Source organism: Oncorhynchus masou, chromosome 24 (assembly GCF_036934945.1).
Source record: "Oncorhynchus masou masou isolate Uvic2021 chromosome 24, UVic_Omas_1.1, whole genome shotgun sequence".
NCBI classification, from domain to species: domain Eukaryota; kingdom Metazoa; phylum Chordata; class Actinopteri; order Salmoniformes; family Salmonidae; genus Oncorhynchus; species Oncorhynchus masou.
In genome coordinates this window covers 85,403,570-85,422,629 of record NC_088235.1, presented here as the reverse complement: position 1 = coordinate 85,422,629, position 19,060 = coordinate 85,403,570, and the positions used below count along the sequence as shown (strand labels likewise).

The 19,060-nt window shown below is 42.1% G+C and overlaps 1 protein-coding gene across 1 annotated transcript in view; it reads left to right on the top strand.

Moving 5' to 3' along the window:
• agbl4 (AGBL carboxypeptidase 4) overlaps positions 1-19,060 on the top strand; it is a 426,805-nt gene that overhangs the window by 260,432 nt on the left and 147,313 nt on the right. Inside the window, exon 6 of the mRNA XM_064935374.1 lies at positions 12,134-12,173. Within this exon, the coding sequence (XP_064791446.1) occupies positions 12,134-12,173 (40 nt within the window). The remainder of the gene's footprint in view (positions 1-12,133; positions 12,174-19,060) is intronic.

The window sequence follows — 19,060 nt, the reverse complement described above, 5'->3', positions numbered from 1 at the left end:
GTTAACATCAGAAGCCTCCTCTCTAAGTATGTTTTAATGGGGCTACGGGTTCCCAACTAGGAACCCCTCCCCCCTTCAGCCCAAACGGTGGCGCAGGGAAAGCAAAAATATTCTTACAAATATTTAACCTCCACACATTAACAAGTCCAATAGCTTATATGAAAGATAAACACCTTGTTCATCTACCCAGCATGTCAGAATTTTAAAATGTTTTACAGCGAAAACATAGCACATATTTATGTTAAACCACCACTAGGGAAACATACAATATGTAGCCACATGGCTATGCAAAATAGCACAATCACAAACGCAGGATTAAAAGAAAAATAATTCACTAACCTTTTGAAAATCTTCATCAGATGACAGTAATAGCACATGTTACACAGTACATTTATGTTTTTTTCAATAATATGCAATTTATATCCATAAATCTCCATTTACATTGAGCCATGTTCAAAAAATGCAGCAGAAATGACCGGAGGAATTATAAATATCTCCGGCAGCTAACACCAGATAACAGCAATAAACATCATAAACTTTGACTAAATATACATGTTCTACATATATTTAGAAAGATACACTTCTTCTTAATGCAAACGCTGTGTTACATTTATTTTTAACGTTACAGAATTCGTTCACTATTCAATAATCTGAGACGGCGCTCAGCCATTAGCATTATTTCTCTACTATGTTGGATTCGACAAAAATACAATTTTATAACATAAATATTCCATTACCTTTGATGGTCTTCGACAAGAATGCCGTGGAAGGAGTTATACTTACCTAATATAACGTTTGGTTGCTGTTGGTGTGTCTTTGTATTAGCAAAAGCTAACATCTTCAGGTGAATTACCCCAAAAAGGACTTCTGATCACGAAAATTGCGCATCAAAACTTCAAATTTACATATTATATGTCGACTAAACTGGTCAAACTAAGTGCAGAATCAAGCTTTAGGATGTTTTTAACGTACAAAACAATTGGCGATTAAATCAAACATAACGAACTCTCTTCAGTCAGACTGGAAAAAAAGTCCCTTTTCACAGAGCGCGCTCCTGAAAACTCGTGACACCTCAGTATTTTGCCCGCCAAGCAGTCAAAGCTCGTGCTATTTTCTCCGTTCCACGTCTCATTGAAAGACGAGAGCGCGCTGAAGAAATAGAAACTGTTCCCAGATCCATAGCTGGTTGGGAAGGGTGGGGGCGATGACGTCAAAGTTGGAGCAACTTTCTTAGGAGAGAGAGAGAGTTTGGGAGAATGGCTGCCCTGTGAGTTCTGCTTTACATACAGACATAATTCGAACGGTTTTAGAAACTTTAGAGTGTTTTCTATTCAATAATAATTATTATATGCATATATTAGCAATTTTTGACAGTTTTTTTTTAGTTTACTTTTGGCACACAATTCATCCAAAGGGGGCAATATTTCCCATAGCCCCATCAGGTTATTAATCACTGTTTTAGCACACTCTGCCAACTCTGATGTCCAAGCCGTGTCTGAATCCTGGCTTAGGAAGGCCACCAAAAATTCAGAAATTTCCATCCCCAACTACAGCATTTTCTGCCAAGATAGAACTGCCAAAGGGGGCGGAGTTGCACTCTACTGCAGAGATACTCTGCAGAGTTCTGTCATGCTATCCAGGTCTGTGCCCAAACAGTTTGAGCTTCTACTTTTAAAAATCCACCTTTCCAGAAACAAGTCTCTTACTGTTGCCGCTTCATATATACCCCCCTCAGCCCCCAGTTGTGCCCTGTGAATTGATTGCCCCCATTTATCTTCAGAGTTCGTACTGTTAGGTGACCTAAACTGGGATATGCTTAACATCCCTGCCGTCCTACAATCTAAGCTAGATGCCCTCAATCTCACACAAATTATCAAGGAACCTACCAGGTACAACCCTAAATCCATAAACATGGGCACCCTCATAGATATCATCCTGACCAACTTGCCCTCTAAATACACCTCTGCTGTCTTCAACCAGGATCTCAGCGATCACTGCCTCATTGCCTGCGTCCGTAATGGGTCCGCGGTCAAACGACCACCCCTCATCACTGTTAAACGCTCTCTAAAACACTTCAGCGAGCAGGCCTTTCTAATCTACCTGGCCGGGTTTCCTGGAAGGATATTGACCTATTCCCGTCAGCAGAGGATGCCTGGTTATTCTTTAAAAGTGCTTTCCTCACAATCTTAAATAAGCATGCCCATTCAGAAAATGTAGAACAAAGAACAGATATAGCCGTTGGTTCACTCCAGACTTGACTGCCCTTGACCAGCACAAAAATCTTGTGGCGTACGGCATACTGCATTAGCATCGAATAGCCCCCGCGATATGCAACTTTTCAGGGAAGTTAGGAACCAATATACACAGTCAGTTAGGAAAGCAAAGGCTAGCTTTTTCAAACAGAAATATTCATCCTGTAGCACAAACTCCAAAAATGTTTTGGAACACTGTAAAGTCCATGGAGAATAAGAGCACCTCCTCCCAGCTGCCCACTACACTAGGAAACACTGTCACCACTGATAAAACTACGATAATTGATCATTTCAATAAGCATTTTTCTACAGCTGACCATGCTTTCCACCTGGCTACTCCTACTCCGGCCAACAGCTCTGCACTGACCGCACAGCAACTTCCCTTCCCTATGTCAATGATGTTGCTCTTGCTGCTGGTGATTCTTGGATCCACCTCTATGCAGACGACACCATCCTGTATACTTCTGGCCCTTCTTTGGACACTGTGTTAACAAACCTCCAGATGAGCTTCAATGCCATTCAACAATCCTTCCGTTGCCACCAACTTAAATGCAAGTAAAACTAAATGCATGCTCTTCAACCGATCGCTGCCCACACCTGCCCGCCCGTCCGTCTGACGTAGAATATGTGGACAACTGCAAATACCTAGGTGTCTGGTTAGACTGTAAACTATCCTTTCAGACTCACATTAAGGATGTCCAATCCAAAATTAAGTCTAGAATCGGCTTCCTATTTCGCAACAAAGCTTCCTTCATTTATGCTTCTAAACATACCCTATCCTACCGATCCTTGACTTCGGCGATGTCATTTACAAAATAGCCTCCAACACAACTCAGCAAATTGGATGTAGTCTATCACAGTGCCATCCGTTTTGTCACCAAAGCCCCATATACTACCCATCACTGCGACCTGTATGCTCTCGTTGGCTGGCCCTTGCTTCATATTCATCGCCAAACCCACTGGCTCCAGGTCATTTATAAGTCTTTGCTCGGTAAAGACCCGCCTTATCTCAGCTCACTGGTCACCATAGCAACACCCACCAGTAGCACTTGCACCAGCAGGTATATTTCACTGGTCATCCCCAAAGCAAACTCCTCTTTTGGCTGACTTTCTTTCCAGTTCTCTGCTGCCAACGACTCGAACGAATTGCAAAAATCACTGAAGCCTTTTATCTCCCTCACTAACTTTAAACCTCAATTGTCAGAGCAGCTTACTGATCATTGCACCTATACACAGCCCATCTGTAAATGGCCCACCCATATACCTCATCCCCATATTTTTATTTATTTTTTGCACCCCAGTATCTCTACTTGCACATCATCATCTGCACATCTATCACTCCAGTGTTAATGCTAAATTGTAATTATTTCGCCTCTGTGGCCTATTTATTGCCTTACCTCCCTAATCTTACTACATTTGCACACACTGTATATATATTTTTTCTATTGTGTTATTATAAGGGCACAAGGCAAGACCCAGATGCAGACACGGGAGGCAGATGATTTGAGTCTTTGATATTTACTGATAATCCAAAAGGGGTAGGCAAGAGAATGATCGTGGACAGGCAAAAGGTCAAAACCAGTTCAGAGTCCAGGAGGTACAGTGTGGCAGGCAGGCACAAGGTCAGGGCAGGTAGAATGGTCAGGCAGGCGTGTCCAGAATCCAGAAAAGAGGCAAGGGTCAAAACTGGGAGGACTAGCAAAAGAGCCTCAAAGGCTTGAGGTCAGGGCAGGGAAAACCACGCTGGTTGACTTAGAACATACAAGACGAACTGGCACAGACAGACAGAAAACACAGGTTTACCTAGGAGATAACTGGGAAGATGGGTGACACCTGGAGGTGGGTGGAGACAATCACAAAGACAGGTGAAACCAATCAGGGCGTGACAGTTATTGACTGTATGTTTGTTTATCCCATGTGTAACTGTGTTGTTTTTGTCCCACTGCTTTGCTTTATCTTGGCCAGGTCGCAGTTGTAAATGAGAACTTGTTCTCAACTGGCCTACCTGGTTAAGGTGAAATAAAAATGTTTTTTCCGAATGTCTCAATTGTCTCAAGGCTTAAAAATCCTTCTTTAACCTGTCTTTGATTTATTTATTTATTTAACCATTACTTAACTAGGCAAGTCAGTTAAGAAAAGTTGTTTTTTACAATGACGGCCTACCCCGGCCAAACCCTAACCCGGACGACGCTGGGCCAATTCTGCACCTCCCAATCACAGCCGGTTGTGATACAGCCTGGAATCAAACCAGGGTCTGTAGTGACGTCTCTTGCACTGAAATGCAGTGCCTTAGACCGCTGCGCCACTTGGGAGCAGCAAGTGGATTGAAAGGTTACAACAATAAGGGATCATAACTTTCACTAGAATAATAGTGAAGACATTAAAACTATGAAATAACACATATGGAATCATGTAGTAACCAAAAAATATATTTTATATTTGAGATTCTTCAAAGTAGCCACCTTTTGTCTTGACAGCTTTGCATACTCTTGGCATTCTCTCAACCAGCTTCATGAGGTAGTCACCTGGAATGCATTTCAATTCAAATTAAATATAGGTCACATACACATATTTAGCAGATGTTATTGCGGGTGTAGCGAAATGCTTGTGCTCCTAGCTCCAACAGTGTAGTAATATCTAACAATTCACAACAATACACACAAATCTAAAGTAAAAGGATGGAGTTAAGACATATATAAATATTAGGACGTGCAATGTCAGAGTGGCTTTGACTAAAATACAGTAGAATAGAATACAGTATATACACATGAAATGAGTAAAGCAGTATGTAAACATTATTGAAGTGACTAGTGTTCTATTAAAGTGACCAGTGATTCCATGTCTATGTATAGCCTCTAAGGGGTTGAGTAACCGGGTGGTAGCCGGCTAGTGATGGCTATTTAACAGTCTGATGGCCTTGAGATAGAAACTGTTTTTCAGTCCCAGCTTTGATGCACACTTTGGCCTTCTTGTGACCTTGGTTGCTGTAGGTGTCCTGGAGGGCAGGCAGTGTGCCCAGGGTGATGCGTTGGGCAGACCACACCACCCTCTGGAGAGCCCAGCTGTTGTGGGCAGTGAAGTTCCCGTACCAGGCGGTGATACAGCCCGAGAGGATGCTCTCAATTATGTGTCTGTAACAGTTTGTGATGGTCTTAGGGGCCAAGATGAATTTCTTCAGCCTCCTGAAGTTGAAGAGATGTTGTTGCCCCTTCTTCACAACATTGTCTGTGTGGGTGGAGCATTTCAGATTGTCGGTGGTGTGTACGCCGAGGAACTCACCTTCTCCACTGCGGTCCCGTCGATGTGGATAGTGGCGTTCTCTCGAGGACCTAGTTGCACGGGGCAGGGTTCAGACCCAGGGCCTGAGCTTATTAATGATGAGCTTGGAGGATACTATGGTGTTGAAGGCTGAGCTATAGCCAATGAACAGCATTCTTACATAGGTATTCCTCTTGTCCAGATGGGATAGGGCAGTGTGCAGTGTGGTGGTGATTGCATCGTCTGTGGATCTATTGGGGCGGTATGCAAATTGAAGTGGGTGTAGGGTGTCAAGTAAGGTAGAGGTGATATGATCCTTAACTAGCCTCTCAAAGCACTTCATGATGACAGAAGTGAGTGCTACGGGGCGATAGTCTTTGCTTTCTACAGGTACAGGACATCTTGAAGCAAGTGGGGACAGCAGACTGGGATAGGAAGAGATTGAATATGTTCATAAACACTTCAGCCAGCTGGTCTGTGCATGCTCTGAGGATGCGGCTAGGGATACCGTCTGGGCCGGCAGCCTTGCGAAGGTTAACACGTTTAAATGTCTTACTCATGTCGGCCATGGAGAACGAGAGCCCACAGTCCTTGGGAGCGGGCTGCTTCGGTGGCAGTGTGTTATTCTCAAAGCGGGCAAAGAAGGTGTTTAACTTGTTCGGGAGCAAGACGACATGGCTGGTCTTCCCTTTGTAATCCATGATAGTCTGTAGACCCTGCCACATACGTCTTGTGTCTGAGCCCTTGAATTGCTACTCCACTTTTAGTACTGACAGGTGTGCCTTGTTAAAATTTAATTTGTGGAATTTCTTTCCTTCTTAATGCGGTTGAGCCAGTCAGTTGTTTTTTGACAAGGTAAGGGTGGTATACAGAAGATAGCCCTATTTGGTAAAAGACCAAGTCCATATTATGGCAAGAACAGTTCAAATAAGCAAAGAGAAATGAAAGTCCATCAATACTTTAACTTCGTTCGGATCAGTGGGACGGTAGCGTCCCACCTCGACAACATCCGATGAAATTGCAGAGCACCAAATTCAAATTAAATTACTATAAATATTTAACTTTCATAAAATCACAAGTGCACTACATCAAAATAAGGCTTAACTTGTTGTTAATCCAGCCACCATTTCAAAAAGGCTTTACGGTGAAAGCAAACCATGAGATTATCTGAGGACAGCGCCCATCACTCAAATGCATAACAAATCATTTTCAACCAGGGAGTTGCGACACGAAAGTCAGAAATAACTATATAATTCATGCCTTACCTTTGAAGATCTTCTTTCTGATGGCACTCCAAAATGTCCCAGAAACATCACAAATGGTCCTTTTGTTCGATAAATTCCTTCTTTATATCCCCAAAATGTCAATTTATTTAGCGCGTTTGGTGAAAAAAAAACACTGCTTCCAACTCACCCAACATGACTACAAAGTATCTAATAAGTTACCTGTAAACTTGGTCCAAAAATTTGAAACAACTTTCCTAATCCAACCTTAGATATCCTAAAACGTAAATAATCTATAAAATTTAAGACGGAATATACTGTGTTCAATAGCGGATAAAAACAACGTGGAGCGAGCTCCAGTTAACGTGCGCCACACAGAAGAGTCCACTTGGCTTGACACTCACACAGAACAGCCCTACTGTTCCTACATTTCTCAAAAGGAAAACATTATCCAATTTCTGAAGACCATTGACATCTCGTGGAAGCCATAGGAACTGCAACCAGGTTCCTCATAAATATAGTTTCCCATAGAAAACCAATGACCTCCAATTTGATACAGTGAATTAGAAGTGAATTAATCTGTCTGTGAACAATTGTTGGAAAAATTAATTGTGTCTTGCACAAAGTAGATGTCCAAACCGACTTGCAAAAACTATAGTTTGTTAACAAGAAATTTGTGGAGTGGTTGAAAAACAAGTTTTAATGACTCCAACCTAAGTGTATGTAGACTTCCGACTTCAACTGTATATATATATATATATATATATATATATATATATATATATATATATATATATATATATATATATATATATATATATATATATATATATATGCACACACTACCGTTCAAAAGTTGGGGTCACTTAAAAATGTCCTTGTTTTTGAAAGAAAAGCACATTTTTTGTCCATCATCCAGATGGTCATTGGCAAACTTCAGACGGGCCTGGACATGCGCTGGCTTGAGCAGGGGGACCTTGCGTGCGCTGCAGGATTTTAATCCATGGCGGCATAGTGTGTTACTAATGGTTTTCTTTGAGACTGTGGTCCCAGCTCTCTTCAGGTCATTGACCAGGTCCTGCCGTGTAGTTCTGGGCTGATCCCTCACCTTCCCCATGATCATTGATGCCCCACGAGGTGAGACCTTGCATGGAGCCCCAGACCGAGGGAGATTGACCGTCATCTTGAACTTCTTCCATTTTCTAATAATTGCGCCAACAGTTGTTGCCTTCTCACCAAGCTGCTTGCCTATTGTCCTGTAGCCCATCCCAGCCCTGTGCAGGTCTACAATTTTATCCCTGATGTCCTTACACCCTCTCTGGTCTTGGCCATTGTGGAGAGGTTGGAGTCTGTTTGATTGAGTGTGTGGACAGGTGTCTTTTATACACGTAACGAGTTCAAACAGGTGCAGTTAATACCGGTAATGAGTGGAGAACAGGAGAGCTTCTTAAAGAAAAACTAACAGGTCTGTGAGAGCCGGAATTCTTACTGGTTGGTAGGTGATCAAATACTTATGTCATGCAATAAAATGCAAATTAATTACTTAAAAATTATACAATGTGATTTTCTGGATTTTTGTTTTAGATTCCGTCTAAAGTGTACCTATGATAAACAATTACAGACCTCTACATGCTTTGTAAGTAGGAAAACCTGCAAAATCGGCAGTGTATCAAATACTTGTTCTCCCCACTGTATATATACAGGTAACTGCCAGTAATGGAAGCACTACGTAAATGAGGGATACAAAGTATACACAGGTATGCCTCCTGAGTTAATTAAGCAATTAACATCCCATCATGCTTAGAGTCATGTATAAAATGCTGTGCGGGTCATTATTTTGGCTACGATGGCTATGCCCCCATACGATGACAATGTCCTCATCCACACAGCACCTGAGACAGTGTTTTCCACCACCATCAACTAACACCAAATTATGGAATTTCTCGTGGATGACGCATCCCTTCAGTAGAGTTCCAGACACTTGTAGAATCTATGCCAAGATGGATTGAAGCTGTTCTGGTTCGTGACGGTCCAATTCCCGATTAAGACACTTTATTTTGGTGCTACCTTTATTTTGGCAGTTACCTGTATATGTTTTATTGTCACATACATTGAATAGGTGCAGTGAAATGTGTTGTTTTACAGGGTCAGCAATAGTAGTATGTTGCCCCTGGAACAAATTAGGGTCAAGTACCTTGCACAAGGGCAGATGGACAGATTTTTTACCTTGTCGGCTCAGGTGGTCGAACCAGCAACCTTTCGGTTACTGGCCCCACACTCTAATTGCAAAGCAAGAGCCAGAGGTTACAGAAGTTGCAAGGAAGTAAGAGCAATCCTAATTTACTGGAGTGGCAAGTAGCCTACCAGTTGAGAGTTTTGGGCCAGTAACTCTGGTTCGAATCACCGAGCCGACTAGGTGAAACATCTGTCGATGTGCCCTTGAACAAGGTACTTAAGTCACTCTAGATAAGAATGTTTGTTAAATTACTAAAACATAAATAAAAACCCAACCACTATGTCCTTTAAACATGATATTGTGTATGTTTGCTATGGTGTGACACTGGTACCTTTAGTAGGAACATTGGGGGTTTAGGTGTTACCATGACAGCTGGGTAGGTGTATTGGCAACCTACAGTTTGTTCCCAGCCTCACAACCATTTAACCTGTTCCACCCACTAATCTTAGACTCTGGCTGGGCCACTGGAAATGATCAGCACTGTCAACTTGATGTACACATGCACACACACACTCTGACACAGTATCATTCTATATCAGGCCTTGGTTAAGCCCTGTGACAGCGTTGGAGCACTGGACACCAACTCCGCGTGTTGGCTGTGCTGGCAGAGGGTGTATTGGGTGGTGTGATTCCACAGCTCTTGGCTGCGTTTGATAAAGATTAATACAATCCTATTTTCTGCCCAGGATTGCCTTTCCTAATGTGATTCTTCTCTCTCTCTTTCTCTCTCTTTCTCTCTCTCTCTCTCTCTCTCTCTCTCTCTCTATTTCTCTCTCTCTCTATTTCTCTCTCTCTCTATTTCTCTCTCTCTCTCTCTCTATTTCTCTCTCTCTCTCTCTATTTCTCTCTCTCTCTCTCTATTTCTCTCTCTCTCTCTATTTCTCTCTCTCTCTATTTCTCTCTCTCTCTCTCTATTTCTCTCTCTCTCTCTCTATTTCTCTCTCTCTCTATTCCCCTGTCTCTCTCTCTCTCTCTCTATTTCTCTCTCTCTCCATTTCTCTCTCTCTCTCTATTCTCCTGTCTCTCTCTCTCTCTCTATTCCCATGTCTCTCTCTCTCTCTCTCTCTCTATTCCCCTGTCTCTCTCTCTCTCTCTCTCTCTCTCTCTCTCTCTCTCTCTCTCTCTCTCTCTCTCTCTCTCTCTCTATTCCCCTGTCTCTATTCCTGGGAAACACTAAGCACCTTATCCATGTAAGGAGTGACAATGAGAGAGTGATGTGAGCTGTGTTAGTGTGCTATAATACTCTAATTCACTGTAGATTAATTATCTCAGGATAAGCAGCGTCAGGGTACAGGATTGGGCCAGGCTGAAACACTGTTTGGCAAATCCTCTTCAGTTCCTCTCCAGGCTGGCCAGTAGCACACAATAACCCCGTGATATGTACGGGCTCGTTACAGTGATGTGCAGTATATGGCAGATCAATATTATTTTACTGAGAGCTGTTGTGAATGGGTTTTCACACCTGTATGAATATGGTTCCTACTCTCTTTATTTCACTGAACTGAGTATTCAGGCAACACTAGAATGAATTGTCATGTGACATTTTGATGGATTTTTGTGAATTAGTTACAAGGGAAATGTCTTCATGTACACAATATATCTGTACTGAGCATAGATTTGTACTTAGAGGTAATCGGTCTGAATATGCCATGTTGAATGTTTTCAGGGGACTGATTTTAATAACATGGACATACTCCAGTGACTTTGATCACGCAGCCAGCCTTACTTTGCCAAAGAGAGTGTGTCTTGACAAGAGGGAATCATTGTTTTTCTTCCTCCCCACTTTCACTTGCAGAGTAACAGACTGCCAGTAGGGGGCGATACAAAGTTCTAAGTAGGAGTTCTGCATGAACATCAGCCTGTTGGTTATTCAAACCAAATCAGAGCGAGGTCATTTATGAATTAGGATAGAATAATTTCAAAATGACTTTATTACAGAAATCAATCAATGGACCAAAAAGATCATGTTGGAATTTTGATGTAATAATTTGTCCACTGCGGTATATATTTTCCTATTAAATGACATAACATCATTTTTTTTAATCTTCAAAGTTGCTTTGAGTTCATGATATGTCTCATGTAATGTAAGCTAAGATAGCATTCTCTGTGTTACAATATCTATATGTAGCAACAGTGAGGTCTAGATCCATCTTTCTGTTTTGATATCGATTAGTGCAATCGCTCCATATCAAATAAGTGGTGAGTCAACAGCCTACACAGGTGTCTTACTAGGGCTGGTTGCTCTCATGCTGTCACAGTGACCTCTGCTGCCTCGACTACCACTTCCTCCCTCTCTCTATACTCCACAACACTCACTGTGCATTCATCTGAAATGTGTTTAGTGCATCTGAGAGGTTCTAACTCTTGTCCATATGGTGAGAGTGGACCTGAAGCACTGTTGGCTTTGGAGGGATACATATGTGTGTTTTTACATTAAGATGCTTGAATCTTAAAGGAGTTTGCTTCATCCTCTATCCTCTGATTACATTTGCATTGATCACAGTCTGTGGCCCAGCAGGTGAACCTATCGTCAGCATCCAATCAAGGCAATGACAAAAATATGTAGCATCGCGTGAATACACAAACATAAACACACACACACACTCACACCTCCCTAGCCTGTGGTGCATGATCTGGTTCCTCAGGGACACACAGTGTAAGAGAGGGAGAAGGTGTTGATTAATGCAGCACTCAGGAGCCTGCAGCCTTGGCAGAGGGTTAAAGAGAGGGGTGAGCTAGCACCTCTTCTGGCCCCCCTCTCCAAACTAGAGACATGAAGTGTAAAATTGAGCACACTCTCATAAACACTCCATCACACAGGCCGAGCGGACAGGCAAGGCACATTCCCCTGGCTGCAATAGAGACAACACAGAGAACGAATGTTGGAAATGGATCAGACAAACTATTGCCTTGTGCAAAAATAATGACCAATTTTATGACTGAGATAAACAGTAAATGGCTGTTTGTGTCCAGTCACAAACAGATGTTACTTGCTATATGCCCATAATATAATGTAGCATACATGTTATATATATATATATATATATATATATATATATATACTCTAATTTGATATTTTATTTGTTTTGGAGAGATTTCGACTTGACCAACCCATTTCCGCCCTAAGACCTTCTAACCTTGCTTCTCTTCTCTTTTCCTTACAGCAACAGCGACGTCTTGACCTCCTAACCATCACCAGCCCTGGTGAGTGCCCAGTGTTTCCTAACTCTACTGATGCTGATGGGGTGTGTGTGAGAGCGAGAGTGAGTGAGTGTTGACATTAGACAGAAAAAAACTGTGGACAGAAAACAACTTCTGTTTGCAGAGCTGATAGTGACTACTAGCACAGAGTACACGTTAAAAGATAAAGGTTCCCTGGATAATGGGGCACTACAGGATCAGTTACCAGACACCCTGGGGTCATTGCTTTGTTCATTTTAGCACCCTGATAGCGTACACTCACATCCACTTTAAACTTTCAAAACGATGATCTAGCAATGTGAATGAAGACATCAAAATAGCTATTATGTTTATTTTAATTTAATTGGATTTAATGGGAATAACTCTTGTCTATTATTTTCATATTATATGGTATCATGAAAGAGCATGTGTCTGCTGCTCAGCGGAGCTGCGATGTGTTGTGATCTGGAGCGCCCCAGTTGGACTGGTGCTGCTCTAAAGAGCCTTTGCTGGGGAAGGCGAACCCAATGTCTTGTAAAAGCAGCTGGGTGATGGCGCAAATTGCAGAGATGGCGAGGGTAAACAGATGGGTACGCCAGAAATGATACAGTGTCTATTATGTCTAAATAATCTGGATGGTCTAATATGCTTTGATTAAAATAATGCTTATGTGAGGGAGGCACGTGGAGCCTGCTAATTTCACAGATGTATTTGGCATCTGTTCCCCATGCCCAGGAAAGACTATCTCTGACCTTGACAACTCTGAAAAGGGCAATCAGACATGCAGAGCATTATATGTCATATCAGGGTCTTTGTTTCTTTTTTAAGTGGCAACTCTTCTGCTCAATGCATTGGCCAGTCTGGTTAGTTTCCTGGTTTTTGATTTTATTTTGGCTGCGTATACAGGCAGGACTGCTGTACTGTACTCCTTGCAGACATATTGTATGGACCTGCACTGTGCTTATTACAATTCACAGTGGGAGAACAATAAGGAGTCAAATATATATAAAAAAAAGCATTGCTCACTTCCCCCCCCCCCACCTGTGACTCTTCACTGGGCCCTTGCAGTCTGTGGTAAGGTTATTATGCCAGTTGTATGGAAAACTGCCTGTGCTTTTAGATGAATGAGGCTGATACGGAGGCAACAACAAGAGGACACTCTCCCTTTCTGCCTCAAGATTAAAGGAGACTCGATCTCTTCTTCTCTCCCTATCTTTTCTCTCCTATCTTTTCAATCCCTTCCTTTCTATCTTCTCTCCAAGACATCTCTCCGCTCTCCTCTTTCTCTTACAGTACATGTAGTCGGGCAGCAGGGCTGCAGACGGTGCTGGAGGTGTGAGGACACTAATAAGATCAAGTGGGGCCATTGCTGTGGGTGTGGGGGTCTGAGGGAAGGTCAGAGGAGGAGAGACCCTCAGTGGTTCACAGGGCCCATGCAGCTCAGTGGGTGATGGTGTATGTGAGAGGGGAGGGCTGCAGGATGCTCCATGGATCAGCATCAGCCATTCTGGCCCCAGCCTCCGTCCAGGGGCCCTCATTAGCCCCTCTGTCTGAAGTGCGCTTCCCCCACAACCTCGGTATTCCGTCTTTAATTGGACACTTGAGCGGAGCGATGTGCATCTGGGTCTATTGAAGTCTGACATTTCAGACTGCTGACCTTTCCAGACCTGCCACAACTAAATAATGATTAGCCCTGGCCATTGTTTTCACCACAATGGTACACTAACACACACACCGCGGTGTGCCCAGGAAGAGAGGAAAGGTGCTAAACTAAACACCTGCGGTATCTACACTCTCTGACCAAAATACACATACTGTACCCAGAAACCTTTATTCACACAAATGCTGGGAGAATACGCTTTGGGTGGTCACAATTTTTTGAGAACATATTGTCAATCTATTGATCTCAATGACCTTTTCATATATCTGGACTCCCTACAATAGTGTTTTGAACTAAATTAACTTAGCTTGGCTGTGTTAAGTCCCTTTTCCCCTTCATATGCTCTGTGCGTTACAGGGGGGAAAAGGTCAATCACATTCATGAGATTTGGATAGAGGTGCGAGGCCTCGGAGCAGAGAGATAATAGGTAACCTTCAGATGTCCTCTAATGGTATGGTTGTTTCTCTTCAGTCTCAGTCTTCAGTCTCTCTAGGGCTGTGGGACTCCACTCTCTCCGGGCCCTGATATTACTATACACAGGTTGGCAGTTAAGCGACAAAAACAATTACAACAACCATGGGGCAAAACAGATGAGGTTGGCTTAGATTGTTGACAACATGTAGGCTACAGTATGTTTTGTCTCCAATGTTTATTGAAAACATAAATATATTTGCACAATGAGAACTTGTATCCTCTCAAATATATCTTTACAGTTGTTGGTTAGCTAGCTAGAGAATTTTAGAAATAATTATTAGCATTGACATGAAATCAGTCAAAACACCTCAAAATAAGACATGGTGTCAAGGACAAGCTGAACTGAGCCATTTATGATTCCCCACATAGCAGTTTGTCATTCTTGCTTGCAATCTGGCCATCCAGAATCACAACATCTATAGAGGTCCGTCCCCCCCTCCCCAACGCTTGCTCTTTCTATCTATATTTCCTTCTCTCTCGATCACTCAATACCTTTCAGTTCCTCTTCATTTATCTCAATCTCACAATTACCACACATGCCTCAGAATAAGGGCCTCATAAACAAATTAGCCGATGATAGGTGAGCTGTTTGTGGAGAGAAATCTTGACAAGTTCTCTCACACCTCTTATGCATGATGTGACAGTCAGTATGTTTTGCACAATGTTGTATTTTCCTTCAGTTTTCATTTACAGATGCTGCAACAGTATGTCACTTTTGATCTCTGTTTAACACATGCCCCTCCAAGTTAGAGAACTGGAGTTTGGAGTAGACTAGATGTAGGCCTATACAGAAAGCCATTCATTCCTTGTGAAAAGCTGAAACTGAAAGAGCCCATTTGTGCATTTATTTTTCCTAGTGGCATCACATTGTCTCATGCCAGATTTCTGAGAGGCTGCATAGCTTTCAGTCCGAGTCTGCTGGTGTGATATCCACTGGTGAGAGGCCTAGTGGCTGGCTACTGGCTAGGCTCCCCAGGACAGGCCTCTGCTCTGTGCGGATGGGACTCTAGGGTTTCAGCCAGCAGGGCAGTGGGACAGCTGCACAGGCCTGCTCTCAATACCTGGGCTCTGGAGCTGGAGCGGAGAGATGTGTCTTTAATGGAATGCAGGGACTTAGCGCCTTGCTGAGATAGGGGCATTATTTATAAAACACTATCAGGGCTTTGTATAAATGAGCAGCTGTGAAAACAACACTTTCTATTATTGCCCTAATTATATCCTTTCTCTGTGAATTTGCATATTTTATCTCCCTGAAATTCATTATAGGGGACTTTGCTATCGTTTTAATGAAGGAAAGAATAGAACACAACAAAGAGATGGCTGAGCAGTGGAGGGGCTCTCTCTTCTCTGGCTGCTTTATATGGACTATTTTCCAGTCGATTTTTTTCGAAACCCTCTCAGAAGCGTGGCTAAATAAGCAAGAGCATGCTAATGAATTGAGAATGAGTGTGATAATTCAGCAGGCAACGACGAGTGAGGTCCACAGTAGGGAAAGATATTTAGAAAATATGCATCATTAAACCATTATTTAAAATCATGTCTCTTTCCTACACTCAATATTTCTGACTACTAATGCCTAGAGTAAATATTCCCTGCCTTGCAAATACCACAATTTCACACTCTTCACATAATCAGCCACGGTTTTCATGTTTCGCATTTGAACAACAAAGCTAAAACTCAAAGGACACTAAATGACAATTCACAACATTGCTTTCCGGGTAACTCCCTCTGTCTTATTTGAAGAAAGAAGATGTTGGAAAACGTAAACAACATTTTAACAGCATCTTTGCTCCAACAGGGAAGACAGCTGTGATTATTTCTTTGTCACCAGAGCCACCACTGTTGCTGAGCAGTGCTGTGTAGCAAATCCTTATAGAAAAAATAGATTGGATTTTTGTTCCTGGGTGCCTTTTGTATCTCCAGTAAGGGAGTGTATAATAGAGGTTGATTCCGTGGTGTCTGTCCTGTGTGGATTGAGTTGGTGGGGGCTGGTGTGGTTGTGTGGAGTTGTGCAACAACCATAGCACCCATTGAACAGCAGCAGTCTCTGCTCTGCGACCTGCTCAGGCTCTCTTTCACAGCTGCTGGGCTAATATGGTTGATATGGTTACCTGTCAACTAGGCAGGCTTGTTTGCAGGGTCACTTCATTAGCCTTTTCTCAGTCTCTTACTTAGCAGTGGCGTCGTGTGTTGGCTCAATAAGGAGCAGCTAGCTGTCAGGCTGTATCTGCTGCGCCGTGTAGCACCTGGTTATCAGATCATGTCTCCATGTTCCCTTTCCCCTCTGACATTTACATGTTCTAACAGCCCAAGATGAGCTGTGTTTTCACTGTGTCATATTAACTTGCCTCCATTATCTGGATGTGAAAGGAGATGCTTGTCACCATCAAAAGGGAATCTTGCTCCGTTTGCTCATTTTGAAGCGGCCCTTCTTTACTGAGAATTATCTGTTGTGAAATGTAATGTCTCTTTGCGGTGGGTGTGTTTCATTATGGACCTTTTGTTTCTCTGCTTTTGCAGGGAACAACAGTGCGCCACAAAAAAATGTGTTATTACTCTGATTGAAAATTGACCAAGCCGTTAAACAAATGTGAGTGTCCATTTGAAATAGCCTGTGTGTATTAATTGTGAATTCCAAGAACTTAGATCCCCCCTCTACATTGTAGGCGGCGTACAAACGAATTGCGTTGTATGAGGTATTTCTCAAAAAAAATAAAACAGCAAGAACCAAAAACATGACTTAGCTCTTTGGACATTAATTCAATCACTCAGCTATCATATCTCATAAGCTCAAAATCCATTTCAAGCTCCAGTTACAGGCATATAAACTGATGCTGAGAAGGTGTTTGTGAGATGACCCTGAGTGTCCTTGACTTGTATATTTGGCTTCAGGATCCTGCTGAATGGCTAAAGGCACAGTTCTTCCTCATATGCCGCCTGTCCCACAGCGGGCTAACTTCTGTTTGGGCATGGGTTTATCTGCTATTATCTGTCAAACATCACACACGAACGACATTGGCCTTTGGTGCAATCCCACAGGCAAGCTGCTGTCATACCAACACCTTCAATGTGTCACTTGCTGCCTCCATTTGTGGCAGCTCCAGGGGCTGTAGGGATAAGCATTAAACCCTATTCCCTAGGACCAAAGCCTCCCTAACAGCTAGGCCTATGTATTTAGTAGGCTGACAGTTTTTGGACATGGAAAAATATACTGTGAAAAATCATATTTTGTTTTCACGTTCAGATGGATTAAATAAACCAGAACTTACTTTTATTTGACATTTTCTGTCCATTGTTTGTCATATAGACATGTTTACCTCAGTGAAAATATTTGAAATATTCATCATATATGCAACAAATTGCCAACCAGTTTTAGCTAAGTAACTGTGGTGTCTTTATAGTCTATATGTCCATACATCCTTGAGAATTCATATTGAGAGAGTGCATAATATATCCCCATGACCCTCACCCAGTGGTGTAATGTACTTAAGTAGTACGTCGTTTTTTACTTCACTACATTCCCAAAGAAAATGTCATTTTTACTCCATACATTTTCCCTGCCACCCAAAAGTACAATTTGAATGCTTAGCAGGACAGGAAAATGGCCCAATTCACACACTTATCAAGAAAACATCCCTGGGCATCCCTACTGCCTCTGATCTGGCAGACTCATTAAACACAAATTCTTCATTTGTAAATGATGTCTGAGTGTTGTAGTGTGCCCCAGGCTATCCATAAATAAATAAAAACATTGTGCTGTCTGCTTTGCTTAATATAAGCACTTTGAAATGATTTATACCTAAGTATATTTAAAACCAAATAATTTTAGACTTTTACTCAAGTAGTATTTTACTGGGTGACTTTTACTTGAGTCATTTTCTATTAAAGTATCTTTACTTTTACTCAAGTATGACAATTGGGTACTTTTTCCATCACTGCCTTCGCCAATCAATACAAAATAACCAGGGTAAAGAGTGGCCCTAATGTACTGAATAGTTTGGCGCTGAAATATGATCACTATTTCTGCGGCAGTCATTTGTTCTTTTAAGAAAAGATCAATGTCCTCTGGCATATCAGTGAGAATATACTGTAGGCAGGGGGAGCAATGATACCTCTCCAAATATTTAATGAAGGAGTTAGACAAAGTTTGTTTGTGCTCTTGCTGTCAGTTTTGAAGTCTGTCTTTAGGCCACACTAGTAATTAATGTCCCTCAGCCTATTGGGGCCACTGTTCATTTCATGCGCTATCACTTTTTTAAATTGGAAACGGACTACTTTCATGGCCAATTAATTATTTATGAAGTGCTAATTAAGAAGCAAAATAAAGGAACACTAAGACCATACTTAAAATGTAAAAAACATAATTGTTATGTAAATAGTCCCTTGATCAATAGACCCAAGTTTTTTTTAAATCCATCTTGGATTCACTTCCATACTGTAACGATGTGCGCTGAGAGTCTGTAAGCAAGTTCAGAGAGTGAGTATTCTTATAAATAAATGAAAACATAATACAAAACAAGAGACACGAACAACGCACGGACATGAAACAGAAACAATGACACCTGGGGAAGGAACCAAAGGGAGTGACATATATAGGACAGATAATCCAAGGTGATAGAGTCCATGTGAGTGTCATTATGTGCAGATGCGCGTAATGATGGTGACAGGTGTGCTCCATAACTAGCAGCCTGGTGATCTAGAGGCCGGAGAGGGAGCACACGTGACACGTACCCTCATTTCCTGTGAGCATTTATCTTACACTTGTGATCTTCAAGGG